At 48.5% G+C, this 27,885-nt stretch overlaps 1 protein-coding gene across 11 annotated transcripts in view; it reads left to right on the top strand.

Annotated features, from left to right (window-relative positions):
* LOC146206664 (bromodomain-containing protein 8-like) overlaps nt 1-27,885 on the top strand; it is a 158,853-nt gene that overhangs the window by 50,317 nt on the left and 80,651 nt on the right. For 9 of the 11 annotated variants that reach the window (XM_084591449.1, XM_084591447.1, XM_084591445.1 and 6 more), the window contains 5 exons: nt 9,893-10,252; nt 22,124-22,490; nt 24,060-24,140; nt 24,212-24,280; nt 24,368-24,545. In XM_084591449.1, the coding sequence (XP_084447575.1) occupies nt 9,893-10,252; nt 22,124-22,490; nt 24,060-24,140; nt 24,212-24,280; nt 24,368-24,545 (1,055 nt within the window). Of the gene's footprint in view, nt 1-9,892; nt 10,253-22,123; nt 22,491-24,059; nt 24,141-24,211; nt 24,281-24,367; nt 24,546-25,427; nt 27,152-27,885 lie in introns of those variants that run through there. The other 2 variants (XM_084591450.1, XM_084591440.1) reach the window with 2 other exon arrangements.

The raw sequence follows: 27,885 nt of genomic DNA, 5'->3' as shown, positions 1-27,885 counted from the left end.
TCACTCTGCCCTTTCCTTTCCATCGGGCGAGGGAGGTAAACACTGGCGGGTCGGGTCTAGTGGTTGAGTCGAACTATTGTGCAGGGTTGGGTTGACTCAGCTCGACCCCACTGCAGAAAGCATGTAAACGCGGTGTAGTTGAGTCGGGGCACAGTAGGACGTCGCGCCATGGTTTATCATGGAGGGGGACATCCGAACAATAGCTGGAGTATTGTTCGAGTCTCCCCCTCTGTGACGAATCAAGTCTGGCAACCTCTGCAAATAGACCTTTTTCCAGTAGCACACCCTTCTTGAGGGCATCAGGCGAAGTACTATTGACGGGACGGGTTGCCAAGAATTTTTGCGGAAATTCATTCCTAGTAGTGGGGTGAGCTTATCTTCCAAACAATAGTTGCGTGCAGGGCTGGTCTCGTCTAGCCTGTGCGGAGACGCGCGAGTCATCTGTGAACATACTGTTACCGGGAAACGCGGGACCAAAGTGATGTGCTCACTGACAAAGACGACGATCGAGGAACGCGGGCACGACGAAGCGTTGAGAAAGAGGACGACACTGAGAGAGTGGATTCTGCACAGCTACCGAAGTCTTAGCGTCGAGTTCAGCCCATCGCAGTGCCGTCACGTTAAGTACATCCCCGTAACATCTTGGTGGAGGTGCTGGGTTCGACACAATCTGACGCTGGATCTCCGCAGTGGCCGTCACCTCGGAACCGTCACAATGACAACCGACGCGGCTCCATCAACCTCTGCAACTCCAACTGTCGTTGTATCCCACCCCTGTGACCCTGGCCCATTCTGCGGTACAGATGAGGTCGACGTCGAGGACTGGCTTTCGCTTTATGAGCGTGTTAGCCAGCACAACAGGTGGGACGCCATGCTGATGCTGGCCAATGTCATCTTCTACCTTACTGACACGGCACGCGTGTGGTTCGAAACACACGAAGCAGATATACCCTCTTGGGATGTTTGCAAACAAAAACTCCGTGACCTGTTCGGAAAACCGGTTGGCCGTCAACTCGCCGCCAAGAGGGACCTCGCCACACGTGCCCAGACATCTACCGAGCCTTATATTACGTATATACAAGACGTTCTGGCCCTCTGCCGAAAAGTCGACAAAGACATGACAGAACCTGATAAGGTGGGGCACATCCTCAAAGGCATAGCCGACGATGCCTTCAATCTTCTACTCTGTCGGGACTGCTCTACGGTTGACTCCGTTCTGCAGGTTTGTCGACATTTCGAGAATGCCAAACACAAACGCATTGCACATCGCTTCAATTGGCTCCCCAACACTGCCCCTAGCTCCACGTGCGAGGATCTGCCGACCCTAAGGCAGCCTTCCAACACTGAAAATGTGACCCGCATCGTGCGTCGTGAACTGGAAGCGCTCGCTCCTGCTGCATCCAAGCCGCCCTCCTCGGACAGTAACCTAGCGACGATATCCCTCATTCAAGCCGTCGTTCGTTAAGAGGTCGCTAACTTGGGCGTCCCCTATAGCCACACCGTAGAACACCACAGTTCGAGCCCCACCCCTCCCATGGTCGCCACCGCTACGCCCCGCAACACCTACACGCCACGCTACCGATACCGCAATCCTGATGAGTGGCGCACCCCTGACGACAGGCCGATCTGTTTCACGTGCTCGCGTGTTGGCCACATCTCTCGCCACTGCCGCAGCCGCTGGACATCACCACCTCGACGTTTTCCTTACGTTGACCGCTATTCCGGTTACAGTCACCGCCGTTTCACGCCTCGTCATGAGCCGCCCCGCACCGATACCACTCCGCCTCCTCCTGTGTCCAGTCGCTCTCCTTCCCCGCCAGCCTGCCGTTCCCGTTCACCTCTTCCTGCCACAGTTCCTCGCCGTCCTCTGCCGGCCGCTTCACGGGAAACTAGCCAATGCAGCTCCCGGAGGTGACGCTGCATTGGTACCCCGACCTGGAAATCCTCTACTGCCCATTTCTTCGCCCTGTAACCTCCTCTCCCTGCTCGTGGATGGTGTTCCCGTCTCTGCCCTCATTGACACTGGTGCCCAAGTCTCGATCATGAGCTCATCGTTTTGCCGCCGCCTCAAGAAAGTACAGACCCCCGCCGCTTCGCCCACCGTTCGTGTTGCCGATGGCAGTACTGCTGCCGTCACTGGGCTGTGCACTGCCCGAGTCACCCTTGCCGGTCATCACATCCCTGTTTTGTTCACCGTCCTCAAACAGTGCCCTCACAATGTTATCCTCGGCCATGGCTTTTTAACGGCCCACTCTGCCCTTATCGACTGCTCCAGCGGCCTTCTTCATTTGGACCTACCTGTCTGCTCAGAACATCCTCCATCTACACCCCGCCTTCGCTCCACCGAGTTCGCTCGCCTGCCCCCTGACTCTGCTATTTATCTACCTCTGTCACCTTTCCCGCCTGTGCCTGACGATGACTATGTTTCTTGCCCTATCACCGAGGTCTTTCTTGACCGCAACGTCGTTCTTCCTCATCTCATCGTACGCGTTACACACAACAGTACCTACCTTCCTATCCTGAACTTTAGTCTGTCACCCCAAGTTCTCCCTGAAGGAATATCCCTTGCTACCTTGTCCCCTCTCACAGACTGCTCCATTTGTGCACTCACTCCTGGCCCACATTCAAGCGTCCTTCCAACACCCGTACTCCCCACCACAATTACCGACATTTTTGACTTTGCTGCCGGTTCTCTGGGCCAAACATCAGTTGTGACTCACCGCATTGACACCGGCGATGCAAAACCTGTACATCGGAGGCCTTATCGTGTGTCCATTTCTGAGCGCAAAGTCATCCAGCAGGAGGTCGACAAGATGTTGGCCAACGATATCATCGAACCTTCGAACAGCCCCTGGGCATCTCCTGTCGTGCTCGTTAGAAAAAAGACAACAGTTGGCGCTTTTGCGTCGACTATCGACATCTGAACAAGATTACAAGGAAAGATGTTTACCCTCTGCCGCGAATAGACGATTCCTTGGGCTGTTTACATGGAGCCCACTACTTTTCCTCTATCGACCTTCGTAGCGGCTACTGGCAGATTTCTGTTGACGAACAAGACCGCGAGAAGACAGCTTTTGTCACACCCGATGGTCTTTACCAATTTGAGGTTATGCCTTTTGGACCTTGCAACGCCCCTGCTACGTTTGAACGAATGATGGACTCCTTACTCCGCGGCTTCAAATGGACGACTTGTCTATGTTACTTGGATGACGTGATTGTCTTCTCGCCCTCGTTCGAAAGCCATCTTCGCACTTTTCCGCCGTGCCGGACTTCAACTGAACTTAAAGAAGTGCGGTTTTGGCTTGGCCATTTGGTGAATGCCACCGGCGTGCAACCCGATCCCGACAAAGTTCGCGCTGTCAGTGCTTTTCCATCTTCCCATTCACCCCGTGATGTCCGCAGCTTTATAGGACTGTGCTCTTATTTTCGCCGGTTCGTCCCAAACTTTGCCGCTATTGCTCGTCCTCTCACCAATCTCCTGAAGAAAGGCGTTCCTTTCTCATGGGGACCAGAGCAGGCTAACATATTCTCCACCCTCATCGCTGTTCTCACCAATCCTCCTGTGTTGGCCCATTTCAACCCGTCTGCCCAGACGGAACTTCGCACCGACGCCAGTGGCCACGGGATTGGTGCCATTCTTGCACAGCGACAGTGCGGCCAACACTGCGTGATTGTCTACGCCAGTCGTCTCCTGTCATCAGCGGAACAGAACTATTCTATTACGGAACGGGAGTGCCTGGCTCTCGTCTGGGCCGTTGGAAAATTCAGACCCTACTTGTTTGGCCGACCATTCACTGTAATTACCGATCACCACGCCTTATGTTGGCTCTCTTCCCTCAAGGATCCTGCTGGCCGCCTCGGCCGCTGGGCACTGCGCTTGCAGGAGTATACCTTTTCCGTTGTATACAAATCAGGTCGGCTCCACCAGGATGCAGACTGTCTGTCCCGTTAACCCGTCGATCCCCCTTCCTCTACTGACCACGAGTCGGACCCCTGTGTCTTCTCTATATCGGACTTTTCCCACATAGCCGACGAACAGCGCTTGGACCCAACCCTCAGTTCTCTTATCGACCGCCTCCGCACACACAGCCGTGACTCTTCCCTCGCCCTGTTCTTCCTTCATGGGAATACGCTATACCGCCGCAACATGCGACCTGATGGCGCTGAGCACTTGCTGGTCGTTCCCCAACACCTACGCTCTGCCGTTCTAGAACAAATGCACGACGTCCCTACAGCTGGTCATCTTGGCCTCACGCACATACGACCGCGTGCGCCGGCGTTTCTTCTGGCCTGGACTCTACCGCTCTGTCCAACGTTATGTAGCCGCTTGCGACCTCTGTCAACGCCGGAAGAAACCCCCTGTGCTACCACCTGGACACCTGCAGCCGATTGCTATCCCGACTGAGCCATTTTCTCGTGTTGGCCTTGACCTCCTAGGGCCCTTCCCTGAGTCCTTGTCAAGAAACAAATGGATCGCTGTGGCCACCGATTATGCCACGCGGTACGTGATCACTCGCGCCATTCCAACCAGCTGTGCCACAGACGTGTTGCTGACTTCCTTTTGTACGACGTCATACTTCACCATGGTGCTCCCCGTCAACTACTTATCGACCGTGGCCGCTGTTTCCTTTCCCGAGTTGTTGAGGAAATACTTCGTTCTTGCTCCGTTCGGCACAATTTCAGCACTGCGTATCACCCTCAGACGAACGGCCTTACGAAGCGTATTAACCGCACACTCACCGACATGCTCGCAATGTACGTATCCGACACTCATCGCGACTGGGATATTAGTCTGCCATTTGTCACCTTTGCATATAACTCTTCGCGTCATGACACTGCTGGGTACTCTCCATTCTATCTTCTCTTTGGAAGAGACCCCTTACTGCCCTTCGACACTTTGCTTCCCACCGCAGGCCCCGTCACAACCTATGCCCGCGATACCATCGCCCGAGCCGACGCTGCTCGCCAGATTGCTCGTCACAATCTCACCGTCTCTCAAGAAGCTCAAAAACGCCGCTACGACGCTCACTACCGCGATGTGCACTATCCTCCCGGATCTCTGGTGTTGCTCTGGCTTCCGTGCCGTCGTGTGGGGTTGTGTCAAAAACTTCTGCCCCACTACACGGGTTCTTACCGTGTACTACGCCCAGTGACCGACGTGACCTATGAGATTGCACCGCTCCACCCAAAGTCACTGACTGCTACACCCACTTCCGAAATCGTACATGTCGCCCACCTCAAGCCATATTACTCCCCTTCCACAACGCACGCCTAATACGCACCGGGACGTTGCCTTTTGCCGAGGGGGCTAGTGTTACCGGGAAACGTGGGACCAAAGTGATGTGCTCACTGACAAAGACGACGATCGAGGAACGCGGGCACAACGAAGCGTTGAGAAAAAGGACGACGCTGAGAGAGTGGATTCTGCACGGCTACCGAAGTCTTAGTGTCGAGTTCAGCCCATCGCAGTGCCGTCACATTAAGTACATCCCCGTAACAATACATTGATACTCTACCCCCCTCTCCTGACAATGACAACAGGAAGGTGGCAAACCTAGCCGCGTCTTCTCTGTTGAGGCAAGCTGTGGGAGACGGGGAGGAAATCATGCATACATTCCTAAGGGCTAGAAGATGCTAGCACTGCACACAATTATTGTGCAGCAGTTTTTCGCGTTGATGAAGCGGGGGACGTCGCTTTCTGGAAAAGGACGTGCAGCGAAGTCCTCCACCTATTTTCGCGTGGCATCTTGGCGAAAATGGCATCCGAAGAAGCTTCGCACTTGCGCAGTAGCGCTACTTGAAAAAGAAAAAGGTCCATTGACAGTGTACACTTGCTTGCTTTGTGATTTATTTATCCCCTCCAATTCAATGTGTCATACTGTTTGTGTGCCGAAACGTCACCAGTGCTCTGGCGCGCGCAGTTGAGGTCCGCCCTGGTTACAGTCACCACTTTACCCTGGCGAACGAAACGTGCTTCTTGTCCAGTACTTCCCCGCGTGGTTTGAAAACGTCACACGGCAAACGGCCGAGGATGATGCGATCGTCTTTGGTGAAGGTGCACCGTCCAATGCGTGGTGCGGAGTTCGATAAATCGAACGACCAGTGAAATTGAGTTCGATATACGATGCAGCTTTCCTACACTTTTACATGGGATTTTCAAGGGGATATTCCGTGAGTTGGATATAACTGAAATTCGAATTATCCGGGTTTGATATATCCGGGTTCTTTTGTATTAGCTCACCAGAAACTCACCGGCTTGCTAATACTGATGGCATTGTGGCTGGCCATGGTTTGAGCTACTTTCTTTTTAGTTTTAGGATTTCAGTTTTGGATCGGAGGTTTTTCAAAAAGCTTTGAGTCCGATTGTAACGTGCATGTATTTTTAAGGGGGGACCCGGGACTTCGCAGCCGAAAATCGGTCAGAAAATCGGATTTTCAATCTTCTCGTTTGTGTGATTCTGAGATCTTTCCGCAGCTATCTCCGAAGTTTCGTTGAAAAATTGTGGGATTCGGGCTTGCTGCGGCTGCCCTTTGCGCGGCCGCCGCCCGCTTCCCAGTTGTCCTCCCCGTTCCCTTTCTCCCGCCTGAGGCGGCGGAGAGGGGCTCGAGCGACTTGTCACTGTCGTTCGGGCCACAGCTCCGCCCTGGCGTCCCAGTGGCTGTTCTCATTGGCGCCTTTTGGCGGGAACACGGCACCGCTTCGACAGCCGCGCTCGCGCGACTGTCCGAGCGGAGCCCAGAGAGAGACCCCTCCGAGACATCGCAAGGTGCGTACGCAACTGTTCTTGTCTGCCGGCCTTTGTCCGCGCAGACCAGTGTGTACTCGAGTTCGTCTGCTCCGGGTCTTACCTGGGAGAGCGAAGCTCGAGCCTGTCGATCGTGATCCAACGATCCGCGACAGGCGTACCTTGCGGTGGTTGCCCACACTCTCTCAAAGGAACCCTTTGGTCACTGCGAGAGAGATCACAGCACGCCCTTGCGTGCTTGCGGCGCGCACTCCGTGTCACTTGTGCGCGCAGGGGAGCCTTGCTCCTCGCGCGCTCCCTTGACACGGTGACTGCGTATGTGTGTGTATGTGCGTCTGTAAATATGCGTATGTGCGTTTGTAAATATGTGTATGTGTGTGCGTGTGTGTGTGTGTGCCGCTGGAGGATGGCGTTTCAATAAACGTCTCCTTTGTGAACTTGGAGGTTGGTGTCCTTGCAGCGAAGTGCTCTCCTCCCGGTGGAGGTTGAGTGCGCGCGGCGCCAGTTGTGGTTTCTACGTGGACATAGGCCACCAACCACCGCGGGTTCGAGCGTCGCGCGAGCCGAAGCCCCGATCAGCCGTCACCGCGCGCGCACTGAAACACTGCAAAATATAGCCTAATTTGCGCGTTACAGCATTCCTAAGACGAGAATCTGCGCCTGTGGCCCTTTAAACTGAGGTCAAATCGCGCCGAATTTCGGTCTCCCTCAGTTCGAGAAGTACGCGATCCACGGGCATAATCTTCTGTGTCGTTCAAAAGATTGTGATTCAGGCCATTCTTTATCTCGGTTGGTGACCATGAGCGAGCCTACCGAAGCGAAATAAAAGGAGCAAAATCGCGTGAAACACGCCCCGCTTTTGGACTCCCACCGCACGTGAGCAAAATGGCGAGCTTTGGTTGGCTAGCGGCGTCGACTGCTCGCATTCCAGCACCATTGTGAAAAGGTCTCTCCTTTAGGCCTAGTCGGCCTAGCGCCGTTCCCTCATCGTAACCACAACGCGAAATGCGCAATATTAAGATTCACGCTTCGTTATTAGCCTAAAAAAAAGTAGCGAGAGGAGATAAACGCGCCGGGGACGCTGCATCGCCACATCTGGTTATCTGTAATCAATGACGAAGCGCCGACGCTCCGCGTTGAGTCCGCGATGGCCTGATAACGGCGTGGCATAGCCGGTTGTGCTCATTGCCACAGCGAGGAGCGGCACGATCTACCGCGTACGGAATCGTGATGGTGCAGATGAGCAAGTGTAGCTTTGAACGCTGGGATAGATCGGCTTGTGAGACAGTGCTGCGACCAGCCGCAGAGGCAGTTGCGAAACAGCATCCCGCGACACGCGGAACATAGAGAAGATTGCGCGGAATCCCAAATCTTGTCGAAATAAACTTTCTTCTGAATGCTACACGGTGCAAGACGAGCAACGGTTGCTTATCATTAGTTGCATGCCGTCTGCGTTCACAGCATTAGCGTGAAAATGGTGATCGCGCGCCAGAACTTGGCACCAACGCACTCGTCTTGGTAGCGGCCTCGGACCATGCGTCGTTCTCCGGAAATTTCATTCTTTGAGGGCGAATTATATCGATGGTAAATGATGCATTGACATCAGAAGCTAGTCAGAACCCTTTTTAATTAGCTACTGTTAGCTTTGGTGCTTCAAAAATTTATCACCATGTTTTTCATCAATTTCTCAAAATCACAAAATTGAGGACGGTACATGTTTGGAGGTGCAATATCTCTGGTTCTACTTACGATATTGATGTAATTTCTTTTGCACCAGAAAGGTAAACTCATGCACAGTGCAAAAATATAAATGAATTTGTGGCATTTAATGAGGAAAGTTTTAAAAAATTACATGTTTTTTGGAGTGTCACTTTCTGACCGTGAAGTGCTGTGCCACGTGGGACGTTGATTACGGTGTACCACAGTGATTTGGGGAATGATCGCTTTCATTTTTGATCACCGTAAAGTGAAATCTTGTCCACATAATTTGAACTAGGAGCTTGGTCCTGGCCTATGCCCATAAAAGTTGAGACATATACTCCAGTTAGGCAGCAAATTTTATGACACTTGCAGCAGGTGCATTTCACCGAATGAAATGTCATTTTCAGTGCACGTTGCTACATAAAGGGTCGTTTTTCTTTTCAGTGCTCTTTTTATTATATTTTTAATTACCTGGTATTCCATTCTTACTGTGGCTGGAATGTGTAGTGAATCCATGAAACTCTCTTTGCACTGAGTGCATTCTACAATGAATGTCACAAAAATTTGTTGTGTGTCACGGTGAGAGCGATACTAAATGCAAGTGTCACTCGCTAAAAAATTTTGCACTGCAACAGACATACGCAATGCTAATTCTGGCTTCATTCTAACCTGATTTCAGGAGCTGTGTAGGCACATTTGCACATGATCAATCACGGCTGTTAACTGCCACGTGCCGTCCATTGCGCTCAGCCTGTTCACATGGTTTCATGACATCACAGACCCCATTGGCCAATCAGCACTCAGACATGTCACTGACCTTTTAACATGATCACTGTTTCGACCAATCGGCAAATTTTATGACTAACCACGGCAAGCTTTTTTCCCATGATGAGGCTTTTAATGCTGTCACGTTAATAATGTGGTTCACTCCACTGAACCAACCAACATTCGGCTATGTCGACCCTGTGATGCCATCAGTGTCTCAGCTGGTCAGCACATTTTATGGCTAACCACGTCAAGTTTTTTCTCTGTGGTTGTATAAAAGTATAAGCAACCACAATAGCGTGCCGCCGGTAGGATCCCAGTCCATGATCTCCCAATCGGAATCCTATTGGTTGCATGTGTTCTTTTTTTTTTTTTTTTTTTTCTTCTGCTTACGAACCAATCATCTTTCAGCCATGAAATGATTCAAGTAGCAATTTTGGGTTGATCGATCAACAGGCCGATGGCTTCCTTCGTATGTATGTCATAATGAGCCAATCATTTCTCTACCCATGTCTAGTCTAAAACAAAGATATGCTTACCTTCCTTGTTGAACAGAGAATGAGTGAAGGCTGGGACCTGTATGAGATGCATGCCGTTGTGGCTTTTTGAAATTTGCTTGTTATATGCGCTGAGCTTGTTAATAACTTCATTGCCTGCCTTTTTACTTTTGTCTAATGCAGCAGACTCCATGGTAGAGACAGTGGCATCAGAGGAAATGGTTGTTGAAACAGTTATTGAAGATTCACTCTCGTCTGGCATCAACCTGGATGAAGACAAGGAAAGTGTTCAATCAGACTCGGAGCGAGGCACTGGTGCAGATGAGCCAAAGCCTGAGAGTGAGAGTGTTAAGGATGTCTTAGATGTGTTAGGAGAACAAGGGAGCCCTGAGCCTGAGCTGAAGGACAAGGATGACCTGGAGGAGCAACTAGCAGCCGATGAGTCAGACTCGATCAAGGATGCGACGAAATCTGAAGGTAACGACGAAGAAATTTCACCTGAATCACCTGGCGTACCTGACAAGAAGGACAAGGAGAAAGAAGGTGAAGAGCCACTTCAGTTTTTTCTTGCACTTAGCCAAGTTTATTGGAAGTAGGCTCAAGCATATGCCTGAATTAATGTTAAGCTTGGCTTACTGTAAACAGTGAAGGTTTGAGATTAGTCATTTTCATTGCATGATTGTAGGTTGCTTCTGTGAGAGGTTGTGTTTACGTTTCTCGGAATCCCTGCTTAGAACGGCTTTCATTGTTCCTGCTTATGCGTTTTGGTACTTAGGGGATCTGGTTTATAGCGGTGAATTAGCATTGAACTTGTAATACTCTGTATAGAGTTGAATCTCGGTGATACGAATTTCACAGGGTTGCGAAAAAATTTGTATCATCAGTGTGAACAAAAATTGGCACTTAGAAGCATGGGGAAGGCGCTCCCGCTTGCGTTTACATCCGAGGAGACTTGCTTACAGCTGGAAGGCCACAGCTCGCCACTCGCAATATGTATAGCGCGACAGGAGGCTACGACATTGGTGATGCGTGGGCCCTGCGCCACTGAAAACAACTCCTTGTGTGTACAGCCTGACAGGAGATTGTGTGGGCGATACACTTTCGAAAGTTGCTCCTTGCGTGTACAATGTGAACAGGGATTGTGATGGTGTTGCCGCAAACTGCTCGTGGGGCATACAGTGCAACTGATGATAGTGGGCTGAATGATGTGAAAGCATGTTTCAGACACTTTTGGATGTGGCAATTACATGTATGAACGAATTAAGGCATCACAAAAAATGTTTATGTGCAACTTTGTGGAGTTATCAAGTTGCCAACGCAAAAGGCTGAGAGCAGTCAAGTGTTGTGTGCTGTGAAGAATGTTTTGCTGCACTCCATTGTTTATTGTTCAAATGCTATGGTTATGAATCCACTGCAGTGCTGAGTAGGGCAGAATCAATACATTAAGCATACTGCAGCTCACCGCATGAGCAGAATTAAAGGGAATTCCAGTGGCGCTTTCCTAGCATTGAGAAGGAGTGTACAGTTGTGAGCAAAAATGGAGAGACCATGCGCTTTGAGAAAACTACCCGCCAGCTTTTTTTGACAGTGAAATAGTTATTTCTGAGAAGTGCATTAGGTACCATGCATAATGTACTTGCCTTCTTGCCCAAGTAATTTTCTCTGGCACATCTTTTTATACATCAAAAAAGCAATTGTAGCAGTTAGCGTGGTCTCTCCACTTTTGCTCACGACTGTACATGCAGTAGTGCTGCTTTTATTTTCACCTGATCTGCTGCTTTTCATTCTATCTTTGCATTTTGCCAACAACACCCCTTTAGAATAATCAGACAAGATTTACTACTTGTGGGCTCCAGTGTCATGGGTATGATTCTTGCATTCAGTGCAGATTTCTTCTTCATCCTGAAGTTTTTATAGCACTGCAACGATGAAGCTTGGCTTTTGCTCTGAAACAATTTTTCCTGCTACAGAAAGGGGGGACGCGGCTTTCAATTCGCGGAAAATAGTCAAAAAAGCGATTTTTTTAAATATTTATTTTCTGCTTTTACAAGTCATACTTTGTGTAATTATAAATTTTCATCGTCTAAAACCATCAAGAAGTACATCAAATCATCGTTTTGATGATCAGGGGTGGCGGAAAATTTCTTTCAAGTCGCGAAAAAACTGCGTTTTTTCAAGCCCCGATCTCTCGGCAACCCGGGTCTTTGCAGCCGAAAATGGTTTCATTAAAAAATATTGTAACGAGTACAAGGCAGCGAACACTAAATCGATCAGTTCCACCCACTGCACTGTTTCGTTCTCTTCTTTCTCGGTTCCGCGAGGCACGCGGCATTACCCCCCTCTTCGAAAGCGGCGACTCGACGCTGGGAGTGTCCTCAAGCTATATGCACACAAGAGAAGCTGCGAACACTGCACACGCGCAGAAGATCACTGCCTCTCATAATACGGTTTCATTCACACTACATGAACGGTTTCAGTACTTGAGCGCCGCCGTATTGTGGGTTGTTGACCACGAAGAACAACTTCGTAGGTCACGTTACTAAGACGTCGAATGACCTCATATGGCCCAAAGTAACGGCGAAGTAGCTTCTCGGAGAGTCCTCGACGGCGCACTGGTGTCCACACCCATACAAGATCGCCAGGCTGGTAGTGAACGTCTCGGTGTCGGAGGTTGTACCGACTGGCATCGCGGTGTTGTTGATGTTGAATACAGCACTGTGCAAGCTGGCGCTTTTTCGGCCCGCTACAGAAATATGTCGACGTCCGCATAGGCGTTGGTGGCATCGTCGCCGTGACTTATGGGTAGCATAGCATCCAACATTGTTGTGACGGGACGACCGTAGACTAGCTGGAATGGCGTAAGACGGGTTGTCTCCTGTTCAGCCGTATTGTATGCAAAAGTTGCATACGGAAGGACTTCATCCCACGTGCGATGCTCAACGTCGACGTACATGGAAATCATGTCTGCAAGTGTTCTGTTGAGGCGTTCAGTCAGTCCATTTGTGTTTGTGGATGGTAAGCAGTAGTTTTACGATGACTTGTGCGGGTAAGACTGAAGAGAGCCTGCATTAGTTCAGCCGTAAAGGCTGTACCGCGGTCAGTAATAACTGATGGGGCACCGTGGCACAGTACGATGGTCTTAAGAAAAAACTGGGCTACTTCTGCAGCAGTTGCACGGGAAAGGGCCTGTGTCTCGGGATATCGCGTTAAGTAGTCCGTCGCCACTACTATTCATCTGTGCCCTGATGCGGACGTTGGGAGAGGGCCCAGAAGATCCATACCCACTTGCTGGAAAGGGGCTGTTGGCCTGCAGGCTTCAGCAGAGGTGTCTTTCGTCGCTGGCAATCTCGGCATGTTCTCACGTAGTGCTGGACTGAAGGCAGCAACTTAGGCCAATAGTACTTTTGTTGAATGCGTGCTAATGCTCGCGTGACTCCTAAATGACCAGCCGAAGGCTCATCGTGTCATGCGTGCAAGATTTCTGGCCGGAGGTCGGACGGCACAGTGAGAAGAAAGGTTTCCTTGTTGTGCTGAAAGTTTCTCTTATATAGGACGCGATTGCGAATGCTGTAGGAGGATAAACCCTGTACGAAAGCACAAGGGACAGCTACATCAAGACCTTCGAGGTGCTCAATAAGCGGGCGTAAACCGGGGTCAGCCCGTTGACGCTGGGCCATGTCGGTGGTCGTGACTACAGCAAGAAATGGGAAGTCGTTGTCTTCGCTGTCGGGAGGGGCAGTATCAACTGGTGCACGCGACAAGCAATCGGCGTCATTGTGCTTACGGCCGCACTTGTATACAACCGTAATGTCGTACTCTTGGAGACGGAGGCTCCACCTTGCAAGTCGTCCGGAGGGGTCTTTGAGGTTGGCTAGCCAGCATAACGAATAGTGGTCGCTCACAGCCCTAAAAGGTCGGCCGTAAATATAGGGTCGGAACTTAGTTATGGCCCAAACTACCGCGAGACATTCCTTTTCTGTGGTTGAGTAGTTTGCCTCTGCTTTTGAAAGAGAGCGACTTGCGTAAGCGATAACTTTCTCAGTGCCATTTTGCCACTGAATCAGAACGGCACTGAGTTCAAAATTACTGGCATCGGTATGAATATCCGTAGCAGCGTTTTCGTCAAAATGGGCAAGTATCGGGGCGGCCTGCAGTCGCCGGCGCAACTCGTTGAAAGCATCTTCTTGATCATCTTGCCACGCAAAAGGAACATTGTCTTGGGTAAGACGCGTAAGAGGCTCGGCAATCACTGAAAAAATTCTCTACGAAACGCCTGTAATAGGCACAAAGCCCCAAAAACCTTCTAACAGACTTTTTGTTGGTTGGGCGCGGAAAATTTTTCACAGCAGCAGTCTTGTCGGGATCTGGTTTCACGCCCTCAGAACTAATAACATGGCCAAGAATGCCACTTCAGTCCTGAGAGAACGGTGTCCATCATTCGCTGGAAGGTTGCAGGCGCAAAACAGAGACCGAAAGGAAGCACTTTAAATTCATAAAGGCCGTCGGGGGTGACGAACGCTGTTTTCTCTCCGTCCCTTTCGTCCACTTCTATCTGCCAGTAGCCATCCTTGAGGTCAAGTGACGAGAAATATTTGGCATTGCGTAACCGGTCCAATGCGTCATCGATACGTGGGAGCTGGTATACGTCCCGTTTCGTTACCTGATATAACTTACGATAATCGACGCAGAAATGCAAGGTGTCATCTTTTTTCTTCACCAGCACTACAGGTGAAGCCCAGGGACTGGTAGATGGCTGCACCACGTCGTCGGTAAGCATTTCCTGCACCTGGCTTCGAATAGCCTCTCGTTCTGTTGACGACACTCGTTATGAGTGTTGGGAAATCTGCTTGGTCTCCGCGTCAACCATAATGTGGTGTTTGGCTACTGGGGTACGCCCAACTTTCGAAGACGTTGCAAAGCATCCAGCAAATTCCTGAAGGAGGTCTAGGAGTCGCCGCCGCTCAACCACCGACAGATTGGGATTAATGTCCACAGTTGATAGAATGTCGGGTGCATTACATCTGGCTGGCGACGGCGGCGCCAGAGTACAGATGTTCGCTGGCTCAATAAAGTCGGTAACATACGTGATGGCCGTTGCTTTCGCAATGTGCTGAAACTCGGTCCCGAAATTCGTAATCCAGAGCTTCGCACAACCGTTCCGCAAGCGAATAAGTCCCTTTCTCAAGAAGCAGGCCCACGTTCGTCTCTACCAGTACGTCTCGGTCGCATGGTGAGTCGCTTTCTACCAAGACCATTATGCTGCACCGTTGCGGGACCGTAACGTCAGCAGCTGTAATACGTAAGGCGGGCGTTGATGAACCGTCGACGCTAGATCTCGCAATGGCTTGGCTCGGCGAAAATGTCACTCGTGATTCTTGCAAATTAATTATCGCACCATTAGCTTGTAAGAAGTCCAAGCCGAGTATGACGCCTCGCGAACAGTGGGTAAGAACAACGAAGTCGCAAACATAAGTAAATCCGTCAATCAACACTCGCAACGCATCTTCCAGCCGGGGTAATAATGTATCCGCACTGCGGGGGATCTGAGGCCCAGTCCACTCGGTTAAAACTTTCTTCAATTTCCTGGCTAACCCACTGCTCATAACTGAATAGTCTGCCCCCGTATCAACTAAAGCTGTAATAAGAAAATCGTCTATAGAAACCGGTAGTCCGAAACTGCGCACTCAGGTTCATCGTTACATGATGCCGTCTGATAGCCGTTATCTTGTACTAAACTTGGGGGATGTTCAGCACTTCGCTCGTCAGCGGCCTCACCTCCGCAGGTCGCTGTTCCTAGTTTTCCCGACTGCTCGGGGAGTTGGGGCTCGGCGAGCGGCCAATGCGGTATGTAGAGGGCAGTGGACTTGGAGAACGATAACGAGAAGAGGTAATGACGCAGGACCCGTATGTGGGACGTCTGGAAGATTTGTATGCGTCGACAGGTACTCCTCTATTTCGGGTGGTCATTCACCACTCCGAGGACATCGTGCATGCGGATGGAAGTCACGAAGTCCGGCGCGGCGGTACGGACAGAACCTTAATATGTGACCGGCGTCACCACAGTGGTAACAAAGGGGCCGATTGTCAGGGGCATGCCAGACGTCAGTCCTCCAAAACCGTGCCTCGGCTAGAAGAGGAGGAGGATGACGGGGGTTTGGATCAAGAGTAGGGGTGTTCACTCTAGCTCTGGGAGAGTCATACCCACTATGGTGCTGGTTTGGATGAGGCACAGTGGGGTTCCCTCTTGGAGGATCACAGAGGTTATGCTGAAGCACGGAAGCGTACGTTGGCACACTCGGTGGCGGTGGCTGCACACCAGGCACAGACTGTTCCGGGACGGCTTGCCTAACTTCTTCGCGAACGACCTCCGCGAGTGATGGAAGCCTCGACGACGACGTTAGACCCTGTAGCTGAATGTGTCTCAGCTCTTCTCTGACCACAGATCGAATAAGCTCCTTTAAGGCATCATTAGAACCGTTGAAGCCGGAACTATAGGCGACCGGTGACATGGCGGACATGTTACGGTTATAGTGCTGAGCCCTGTGTCGAAGTGTTTGTTCTATCGTGGTGGCCTCCGTTAGAAAATCTGATGCCGTGCCAGGTGGATTGCGCACAAGCCCAGCAAATAGTTCTTTTCACCCCGCGCATTAGGTGGCGCACTTTCTTCTCTTCTGAGATATTTGGATCAGCACGCCTAAAAAGGCGGATCATGTCCTCATAGTACATTCCAATACTCTCGTTAGGGGCTTGAATGTGAGATTGCAACGCCGACTCCGCACGCTCTCTTTGGTCGTTGGCAGTGTAGGTCGCCAACAGCTGGCGACGAAAGAGGTCCCATGTTGATAGTGTCGTTTCGTGGTTCACGAACCACGTCCGCGCTGAATCTTCGAGAGCAAAGTACACATTATAGAGCTTCCTTTGCTCATCCCAGCCGTTGTAATTGGTGACCCGTTCGAATTGGTCCAGCCAGTCTTCAGCGTCCTCATAAAGCTCGCCATGGAAGGACGGTGGCGTTCGAGACTGGAGGACGACGAGCTGGGGTGAAGACTCTCCGTTAGTCGCAATGTTCATGTTGGATCTATGCATGTTGGCCACAGGCGTGCAGGAAAGAGGCCCGAACTCTGGCGACTGACCTCGAAAGCGGCGGCCGCAACTGCGATGGACCGGTGTCAGATCCGTGGTGGCTCTTTGTTGCCCTTGAGGGGTTGAACTCAGTAAAAAGGGAAATCGTACCCCGCACCTCCACCAGAAAATGTAACGAGTACAAGGCAGCGAACACTGAACCGATCAGTTCCACCCACTGCACTGTTTCGTTCTCTTCTTTTTCAGTTCCGCGATGCACGGGGCAATATCGCCTGATTTGCGCGTTTCAGCGTTCCAAAGACTAGATAGAGTCTGCGTGTGTGGCCCTTTAAACTGAGGTCAAATCGCGCCGAATATCGATCTCCCGCAGATTGAAAAATATGTGATCCACGGGCATAATGTTGGTGTCGTTCGAAAGATCGCGATTCAGGCCATTCCTATATCTCAGTTGGTGACAATGAGCGAGCCTACCGAAGCGAAAAACAAAGGAGCAAAATCGCATGAAACACGCCCCGCTATTGGACTCCCACCGCACGTGAGCAAAATGGCGAGCTTTGCTTGGCTGGCAGCGTCAACTGCTCACGGTCCAGCGCCATTTTGAAAAGGTCTCTCCTTTAGGCCTAGTCGGCCTAGCGCCATTCCTTCATCGTAACCACAATGCACAATGCGCAATATTAAGATTCACGCTTCGTTACTAGCCTAAAAAAAGTAGCGAAAAAAGATAAACGCGCCGGGGACGGTGCATCGCCGTATCTGTTTATCTGCAATCAGTGATGAAGCACCGATGCTCCGCGTCGAGTCCGCGATGGCCTCATAACGGCGTAGCATAGCCGGTCATGCTCAGTGCGACAGCGAGGAGCGGCATGACCTGCTGCGTACGGAATCATGATGATGCAGATGAGCAAGTGCAGCTTTCAACGCTGAAATAGATCGCCTTGTGAAGCAGTGCAGCGACCAGCCGCAGCGGCAGTCACGAAGCAGCGTCCAGCGACACACGGAACATATACAAAAAGATTACGCAGAATCCCAAATCCTGTCGAAATAAACATGCTTCTGAATGCTACTCGGGGCAAGACGAGCAATGGTCGCTTATCACTAGTTGCAGGCCGACTGCGTTTACAGCATGAATGTGAGAATGGCGATCGCGCGCCAGAACGTGGCACCAACTGTTGCGGAGGTGGCGGCCTCCGGACCATGCGTTTCGTTCGCCGAAAATTTCATTCTTTGAAGGCTAATTATTTCGATTGTAAATGATGCATTGACATCAGAAGCTAGCCAGAACCCACTTTATTGAGTTACTGTTAGTTTTTGTGCTTCAAAAATTTATCAACACGTTTTTCATCAATTTTTCAAAAGCAAAATGTTTAGGATGGTACATGTTTGGAGGTGCGATATCTCTGGTTCTACTTATGATATTGCTATAATTCCTTTTACACCAGAAAGGTAAACTCAGGAACAGTGCAAAAATATAAATGAATTTGTGGTATTTAATGAGGAAAGTTTTTGATTTAATGAGGAAAGTTTTTGAAAATTGCATGTTTTCTGGAGTTTCCAGGTGGCTTTTCGGTCTTTTAACTTTGACAAGCTGTTACTTTGGTTAAAATGAGACCAGGACATTCAATATTGCTTTTTGCATTCTTTTTTTTTTTCTTTGGCCGCATGCTGTCTGCCAACCCGCCTAGAAGCCGCGGCGCGTAGTTCGAATTATTCATAGCGGAATTGACTTGCTTTAGAACTAACGGCCTTCTTATACACAGATCTCTATGGGGCTTGGCTGGATCAAGTAGTGTAGATCGAAGTATCCAAAAATTTGAATTATCGAGGTTCGAATGAACAAGCTTTCACTGTATATTTAACATGAGCACAATGAATGAATTGGCCTTGCCTCACAGTGAATACTTCTTGCGGTATGATTGAAGGGAGCTAATGAGGTAAGGCATGAAACACTCACATGTCATCTTTCCGGAAAACAGTGCTGCTGAGTTCTCTTTTGGGAAAAAATCTGTGCATGCATGTGAAAAAGAGAAGCCTCCATCCAATGTCTTTAGTGGACTGGAACAGCTTCTCTTCCATGCGCAGAGATGCACCGATGCTATCTAAGAATGCATGTTTCACCTGTGTGCTTCGGCCCTCCAGAAGCCCACAAAGCAGGCTCAGTAGAGGAATGAAAAAGTTGACTGTGGTTTAGCTTTGGTTAAACCTAGTTGAATTGTGAAAGCAACGGCTGCGTGGCTACGCTTGTGGTTAAGCGTTTGGTTTAGCTTTATTGTATAGGCAAGACAAACTGTTCAAGTAACGATCGACTTTTATTCTTTATACCAATGATGACTCTTAGATGATAGTGAAGTAGTGGGACGTGGTTTAAACTCTGTTGATGACGTCCTCTATATCTGCCGAGGCTCTGTTAAAACAAAGTCTAAACTGCTTCCCCAATGTGTGGTGGTTTGAGGCTGGTACTGGCTCAACTAGAGTAGAAACCGCTCCTCTGCAGCTTGAACGGAGGCGGAGTTCTTGTCTTTATTAAAATCCCCCGCCACGACAACCAATTCCTTTTCAGTTCAGCTATGCATTCCGGTAGCCAGAACGTCCAATGCAGTTTCAACGCTGGCCTGGGGAGTTATATAGACCCCGGTTACTACAACCCCTTTCTCGCACATTTTGACACAGCAATGGCAGCGGCGTCGACGGTGCCACCATCTGTTAGAGCGCGTTCCGTGGAACCAGCGTTCTGTTGAACGCATCAAAGTTCCCCGGCGTTTTAGTTGGTAGTGGTAAAGGCATTTATTGCATCTAAATATGGGGGACACTTAAGCTCTGGCTTTAAGGGTAGGACACAATAGTGTAGGCTACCAGCCCATATATAAAGTCCCGCTTTAACCAAGCCGTATGAACGTGCCTTAGTGGCCTATGAGGGTAATGTGAATACCAGGGTCCTGGCAGGCTGATTCTGACATAACCGTCCCATGTGAGACGAGAGACCCAAGTTGGCAGCTCCTACCACGGTTTCATTGCACCTGCCATTTGTGGCTACGGCATACGAGCATACGTGACCAGCCGAGCTGGCTGGCATAGTGTTGCTTTTGCAACAAAAGCAATGGCAGATCATATTCAAAGAGACACTGATTTCAATCAGGATTAGTAAGAAAGCACATTTGTCATATTTCCTGTTACTTTTTTTTTTTTTTGCTGTTTTTTTTTTTTTTTTTTTTCTTTGTCAGTTTTAGGTACTGCTACATGTTCTTCAAGGGTGCTTGGCTAGTTAGCCATGAAGTACAGGTTCTGCAGTCACGTGGTCATCCTTCCAATTTCTCCCTTTTGTTATGCTTCCTTCTGAAGCATGGCTGCTATCCACTGCACAAGTAAATGCATCATGTACTTTTCCATTTGCCGCTGTTGTCATGCACACGTCCTTTGCAGGTGAAACAGTCCGTCTTGAGCGCATTCTTTACATAGCACATTCTTTACATTGAGTTTGTGGGCGTACTGTCTACTGTATTTGCATGAATGCAATGCAACAGAAGAAGGGGGAGGGGGTAGTCAGTAAAATGAAAGAAAAATGCGTGAACGTACAGTGCATGCATACAGTGTATCCTTGACTGAACCCCTAGGAAATGCTTGTAGCACAGTCCAATGCCCGAAAGCTTCCACATTAACCCATGCAGCCTTTTGTAGAAGCGTGGCAGTAGGGAATGTCTACAAATGCCGAGAGTTGCCATTTTGAGTTTATGGCACTGAACTAAAGTGTTAGTCCTTTTGAGAATTTCATTAGCACATTCACCACTTTTATCTGGGATGATGATTTACTGTAAAAATTCTCGTAATTTGGACCTGCATATAATATGAAGTGTAATTTCCGGATAGCAAAAAAATGTTTTCATCGGCGTATAATGCGAGCAAGGAAAGATCAGCAGAAGTATTTATTTGCACTTCATTTGACTGTTGCCTTGCGCGATGTACGCTCCCCGCGCTTTTGCATCCAATGCCACCCTGCACCAATAGTGCCACGAACCTTCATGTGCCAGTGCTGGTTCGCTCCACTTCTCGCGCTGATACACTTGATCGGAGAATTTCAAGCACCATGAGGAGAAGAGCAGCTCACATTCGCCCCGGCAATCGCGAAAGCCACACTGCTCTCCCGCTTTTTAAACTAGTAGGCCACTGCCAGCTTGGACATGGGACGGCAGCGCACAAGCTGCACGTGCATTGTCTGCGAGTCCCTTGCCAGAAGTATCTTTCTGTAGAAACTCTTCTTCAGTACCTCTAAATGCATTCAATATCCCACATTTCTCAAAATTCTGCTGCAGGGCGTGGTCAGCACGGTTGGAGGGGCTCATGAGACACCTGAGCAGCACGTCGATATGATTCCTTCGCCGTCCCTGCATCATGCGTATTGAGTTTGACCTCCTTCCGTTGGATGTGGGTTGCGGGCACCGTGGTCACAAGGATTGCAGGGCAGCGTGGCGAAGCTGAAACCATCGAAACAGTTAGCCAACGTCACAGCCAAGTAGTGCCTTCTCTCACTGGAAGCCTGATGCTGATAGTGCTGATTAATAGCGAGGCTGGGACTGCGAATTTAGGCTGAAATTTGTTCAAATCCGCATATAATATGCAGTTGAAATCTGACATGACAAAGTCTGGAAAAAAACCTTGTATTATACCCGAGTTTTTTTCGGTAAATTAAGGCCAAGCAGTAGAGTTTCCACACTTTACAGATCTGCCATTGTGATGATGGGGGCATTGTAGAAGCCGGTCCCAGCCACAGGTGACATTACTGTGTCGTATCAGAGTGAAATAATGGACAGCATGCCAAGCCATCGGGGTTAGACCTGGACAGAGTTTAGGGCAAGCGCTTGCCAATGCCTTGCTCTGTTGGCTCTCATCACTGGTATCTGAACAATTTTGGCACTGACATCCTCAGCTGAGTTGTTTCCAACAATACCACTGTATCTTGGAAGCCACTTGAAGATTATGCTGTGACATTTTTTCAGTTCCAGGTATTCTAGGTACCTTATCTCTGCTACTCATCGCTCATGGTGGCCATTGCCAAAGCAGTTTTGAGACTTTATAGGGCAGCTTTAGAGCTGTAGAAAACAGCCCATTTGTGAGGTGTTTGTTGATCAGTGTAGACGTCCGTTGGGGTGTTTGTGGAGCCTGTCATCAGCTTACTAGAACAACCTAGCAATAGTTGTGCGGCATTTGAAACTTCGACCAATGCTGTACTTGAATGTTCACACTTTGATAAACGAGAAATTTGTGCAAGAGCCTTACTGTACTTGCCCTTTTACTAGAAGAATGTGATGGCAGTACTTGGTGTACTTTTGTGTTTTGCAGATGCTGCGCAAGAGACAGCACAAGAAGATCAGCCAGCAGTAGATGAAGAAGACGATGATGCGGAGGAGTCCAAAGATGGCTCGGCTCCCGAAACGGTCAGCTCGCCATCACCAGCAGGGGAGACCTTGTCTAACTTGGACGAGCAACAAAGTGAAGACATGGATGACGACAAGTTGAAGGATGACAAATCTTCTATTGAAGATGTCAAGACACCGGAGACTCTCAGTGGAATGGAGCTGGACATGAAGGATGATGGCTCACAGCACGCCGAGTCAGGCACCGAGGATGGCGCTGGGGAGCTGAGCAAACACCTGCTTGGCTCTGTTGGTGATTCTGTTCCAAACAGTCCAGCATCCATGTTACAGGGGTGAGCAAAAATATTAAATGCTTAGAATTTCTGTCAGTGGTCATTGTCGATTGAGAGTTCTAGCTGGAGAGGAGCCTGATCACAGTAATACCTCGATAATTTGAAATTCCTGCTGTTCCATAATTTGCTCTGTGCTCTGTGCTCTTAATTTCCTGCATTGAGTTGAGGCACATTGATACCATCCCACGAGAAATTGCAGAAAGTGTGGCGTGGTGGGAAGAAGCAAGGGGTATGTTTAGCACATGCTCCTATTTGGATTCTTTGTCTGGGCCCTATATTCTTTTTTTTTTCTTGTTTGTTTGTTTAATTAAAACATTTTTCATAGCCCCACTGACTTCGAATTAACTGGATTGTACAGTGTAAGAGTAGTGCAAATATTTGAATGTTTAAAATATCAAAGTGAGTAATGTGTCATTAGATTTGAGCTTTGAAGCAGCTTGTTTCCGCCAATTTTTCTACCCAGAAAATATTCTAGGTTTCTGAATATCGCTAGTCACTATGATATTTCAGAGAATTGAATATTATTGTGTTCTTGGTCTTTTTAGCTTTTTAATTGTTACCTTACTACGCCCATTGAGCAGCGTTAGCCCACTGACGATAGCTTTGTGCCACAGTTTCAGAGCTTTTCTTGCTGCCAGCGGACACGCTGCACCATTTAACATGTAATCAGACAAGTGAAGCTTAGTTTACAACTTAGTTTACATTTTAGTTTTCTTTTTTTTTTCTCTCTCTTTCGAGGTACCATTTTTTTAACACTCCCATAGACGCAGTACATCTATTAGTCCACCAGCAATAGCTTTTACACCGATTTTGGAGCCATCTGCTTTGATTAATTAATGATGTGTGTAGCTGTCCGGCACATTATGAAACAACTGAAGTTTCACCTAAAATGTTGTTTTCTTTTTTCACTTGAGGCATTACTTCTTGACTGCATTCCCATGACTGGTAGCGTCCAGGCCAAAAACAAAAGAGGCAAGCTGGAAAATGTTGCAAATATCATGACATCGCCTTGTGTACAGTAGGTTGTATCGACACTCAAAGCAGCAGAGAGTAACGTGCTGCTTTTACCATCAGAATTAAGTTCCGACAGCGACGACGTCAAAAACGAGGCTGGAACATCAGCATCCACAGTTTTGTTGTCGTCATTGGCCTCGTTTTGCGTGTCCAGTTGTTATTTTGTGCCAAGAATATTATTCAACTTGGAACTTCTGTTTTTTAACTGGAAGTAGTCTAAGACGTGCAACGTTTTGTATATTCCAGAAAAATTATAACTTTTCTTTGTTCTCAGATACAAGTGTAGTTTTAAATGTTGTGTTTAATATTTTGTAAAATCTTGTATGGCTAAAAGCACATTCCTTTAGCTTCAATGTTGTTTGTTGATTAATACGTCATTTTCCCTACGGCAAGGAAAGACTTAATGCTTGGTGTGGTGGCTTCTTGAGTTCATGCATGCTGTTAAAGGTGCGCTTTCTTGGCACTTTACTTTCCTTATCCATGCATCTAGTATATTGCGTGGCAGGCCTTACCCTACCATAATAAAGAATTACACATGTTGTGGTTGTTCTGCAGTGAAGACTCTGAGGGTGTGCGTGACTACAAGGTGTGGAAGAAGTCTATCATGCTGGTCTGGAGATCAGCAGCCAATCACAAGTATGTGGTCCAGCTGTGGAAGCTTTTTTTGATGAGTGTCATTCATTTGCTTTCTGCCAACCTGCTTCCAGGTTTGCAAATGTGTTTTTGCACCCGGTCACTGAGGAAATGGCTCCTGGTTACCATAGCATCGTCTACAGGTTTTGTATTCTTACCTGCATTTGTAGCATCGTTGCTTTTATTTATATTTGGCTGGCTGTGATTCCTTTCTCCTCTTTTTGTATTAGACCAATGGATTTACATACAATCAAGAAGAACATTGAAAGTGGATACATCAAGACTACCTTGGAGTTCCAGAGAGACATGATGCTTATGTTTCATAATGCCATCATGTACAACAACTGTGATCATGATGTCTATCACATGGCTATTGAAATGCAGAAAGAAGTCATGGTGCATATACAGGTCAGTGTCCAATTTAATGTTTGGGTATTTTGCCATGTGATGTGTGCTGAACTAAAGCATATAAATGGGGCAGTACCTTAAGAGACACGATCCTTCTTGATGTCTTCTTGAGAAGCTAAGAGGTGTAGTGCTTTGTTACAACAAAATACTAGCATAATGATTTAGTTTTCTTCTGGAAAGAAGAAGAATGTTGCATGTGTTTACTGCCACATCATTTGTTTATCCTGGGGACATTACAGAAACGTAGCATATTGCCACATGTATAATGTGTCGCAGAGTTTATCATTGTTTGTAACTGTCTAACAAATCTTCGATATAACGAAGTTATAAGGAATGCATAACATAATGCTCATCGGAAAGCACATATAGTTTATTTGTATATAATGGAGTAAATGTTGCTGTAATTACTGTGAAGTTTCTAGACATATTGCTCACAGAGGCAACAATGGCTTAGGGGAAAGTTTTGCCAGCGTGCGAGACTTGGTTAACCCACGCGGACAAGCCTCCTGCATCGCGTCGACTTCTTTCGCTTCAGGCCAGAGCCAGTGAGCTGGCCAGATTAGCAGCTAGAGTCCTAGAGCCCCTCCTGCTTTCTTCTTCCTTTTATTGCTCCGTCGCCAATGGAGGAGGGTGACTTCGTATTCCTAAATTTACATATATGCCCCTCTGCGTTGTGCCACTCCCCATGCTCCTTTCCTGCAACCCAAGGCACTACTTCCCTGTCCCTGCATAGGGTCATGTGTTAGCATGCACGTCCGTCTTTCATTGGCGTGCATCTCGTGCAGTCGCTGTTTTGTTGCTTGCGCTCTGTACCATCACCCGTGTGCAGTGCGGATGAAACTGGATTTTTTTTTTATCAAATGCTCCCAAATCGGACGCTAGCACTGAATGGAGGTCGCTGCCACGGCAAGAAGCAGTGAAAGCTGCGTATCACTGCTCTTCTCTGCGTGACATGGATGTCAGCGACAAGCGTGTGCCGCTTATAATTGGAAAAAGCAAAAGCTGCAGTGTTTTAAGAACGCTCGGAAGCTGGAAGTGCAATACATGTCCAGCAAGGATATGTAGAGTGACGGCCGCAGGGTGTGCTTCTTGGACAATTGTTCCAACCATCGCGTCAATGACGTGAAGTGACAAACGTCGAGCTGCGGTTTCTCCCACTGAACTGCTCTCTATTGATTCAGCTGCACGATCAGAGGATTATCATAGAGTGAAGTGCGCGTGTCATTAGCAGCTGATAGACAAGCTGCTGGACGATCTCTGCTTGAAACGCCCCATCAAGGTGGACATTTTTCAAGCTTTGGAGATGTTCTGTGCATCCTGGAAAGTGACGTGGAAGGAAGTGATTCAGAACTGCTTCCGGAAATCCGGGTTTGGGAGTGATGTGGCTGGAGCAATGAGTGCCCCTGAAGAAAGCGACAGTGCTGATGCCAATGAAGCAGCTTTGTTCGCTGGGAATGCACTTGGACATGGCGAGGGATATGATCAGGCTGGCTTTGAAGAAGCATGGAAATGCCTGGAAAGTGCCAGGGCCATTCCTGACGATGTCGCTTTGGAGGACCTTATATGCCGATTGTTGTGTTGTTGCTACTGGGGGAGTGACGGACTACTACACCGTGCAAGATGTGCGTGGAAATAGGCAGGAGGGCCAAGGCAGTGACTCTGACGCTGAAGACTGCGACGGCCCAAACAACCGCGAGGTGTCTCATGCGATTGACATGCTACAGCGCTATGCGAGCTCAACTGGGCAGCAAGACACGATGCAGTCTCTGTGGGCCTATGAACGCAGTGTGAGGCCATTTCTAATAGTTAAGAAAATGCAAAAGAAGGTCACAGGGTACTTCAAGAGGAAATTGAAACCTAGTCCTTACAACTGGCAAGGGCTTTAATAACGTTTCCGAATGCTAGGTACGAAAATTCAGTTTCATTATAATGAAGTGAACTGCTGATATTTAGGACTTCGTTATATCAAGGTTTAACTTAAGCCTGTAAAATTGAGACACCGAAGCTCTTGCCACCTTGTGATGCCATGAAGCCATTGCCAGTCATTGCGTTATCTGCAATGCACAAGTAATGCTTGCAATTTCACCTGTAAATGTGGGTTTGTGAACAAGCCATTGCAGGGTGTCTTATCGACTGGGAAAACCTGGAATTGTTGGGGGAAATGTGTATACCTTGAGAAATGTGGAATGGTCAGGAATGCTTTCAAAAATTATGGCCAAGTCACTGTAAAAGAACATTCTGAAATTGACAAAAAGGTGTGCCATTTTTTTTTGGTACCACGCTTACCAAGCACATGGTCCATTCACATTGGCATGTGCACATTAGAAATGAAAAGGTGTCAAGGCACGGCGTCCTGTCCGTTTTAGCTATCTTGTTTTACGTGTCCACGAAACGAGTACTGTATATACTGGTTGGTCCTGTACTGGATGCCACATTCCTAGTCTTGATCCCAAAAATATTTTTTTGTGGAACAAGTCTTAACAAAATGTGTGAAATTCTAGAGCACTTTCGAAGTTTCATGCCAAGTACGCCGCTGCCCTAGCATGGCATCCAAATGTGTTTAGATAGCTTGCTCTCAGAGCCAGTCGTCCTCATTTTAATTGTACTATTTGTAGGTTCTTTAAAGATTTTTTTTTTCTTTGAATACATATTGTGTACTGTCCATGATGATTGGTAATTGTGTTTTCGTGCCTCTTCAGTGGTCAGGGAGGTTTTGAGTCTGTCTTATTCCGTCTTGTCCGTGCTTTATAAAAAGCACGGACAAGCCGGAATTTGTAAGCAGTAGCTTACTAGACACCCCGCGTTATGACTTCTAGTGGCTTGTGGGCAGATTTTTCAGAAGAGGAAACAGAATGCCGTGTAACAGTTGGTCTCGTGCTGCTTGCCTCATCACAACAATGCCCCCGCACATGGCCTTAAGAGTGACCCACAATTTGGACTCTCAGGGGGTCCTGTTACTCCCCACCCTCCATATGCAACAAACCCTGCACCGTGATGATGTGGAGGCAGTAAAAACAGCTACTGATTGGGCACTGGAGTTTTAGTGGTGGCTCACCTGTGTTTGGGAGTCACCACTGAGTTAGGTTAAATTAGATTAGACACCAGTTTTGGTCAAATTTGGATGAAGTAAGATTTCGTGGGTCCTGGAGGCCAAATTTGGGGGTGGCCTGCCCAAATTGGAGGTCAACATTGAATTGGCCCAGACATCAGTTTTGGTCAAATTCTGGCAAGGTCAAATTTTGCGTATGCATCTTTGGCGGCAGACTTTGGGTGTCGGCCACCCAAATTTGCTGGTTAGCACTGAGTTGGCCATACTCAGATTGGGTTGGACACCAAATTT

The sequence above is a fragment of the Amblyomma maculatum genome, chromosome 1, assembly GCF_055883805.1.
Source record: "Amblyomma maculatum isolate TAMU_Amacu chromosome 1, ASM5588380v1, whole genome shotgun sequence".
NCBI classification, from domain to species: domain Eukaryota; kingdom Metazoa; phylum Arthropoda; class Arachnida; order Ixodida; family Ixodidae; genus Amblyomma; species Amblyomma maculatum.
Note: the sequence above shows the minus strand (reverse complement) of the source record. Positions and strands in the feature narration are given on the sequence as shown.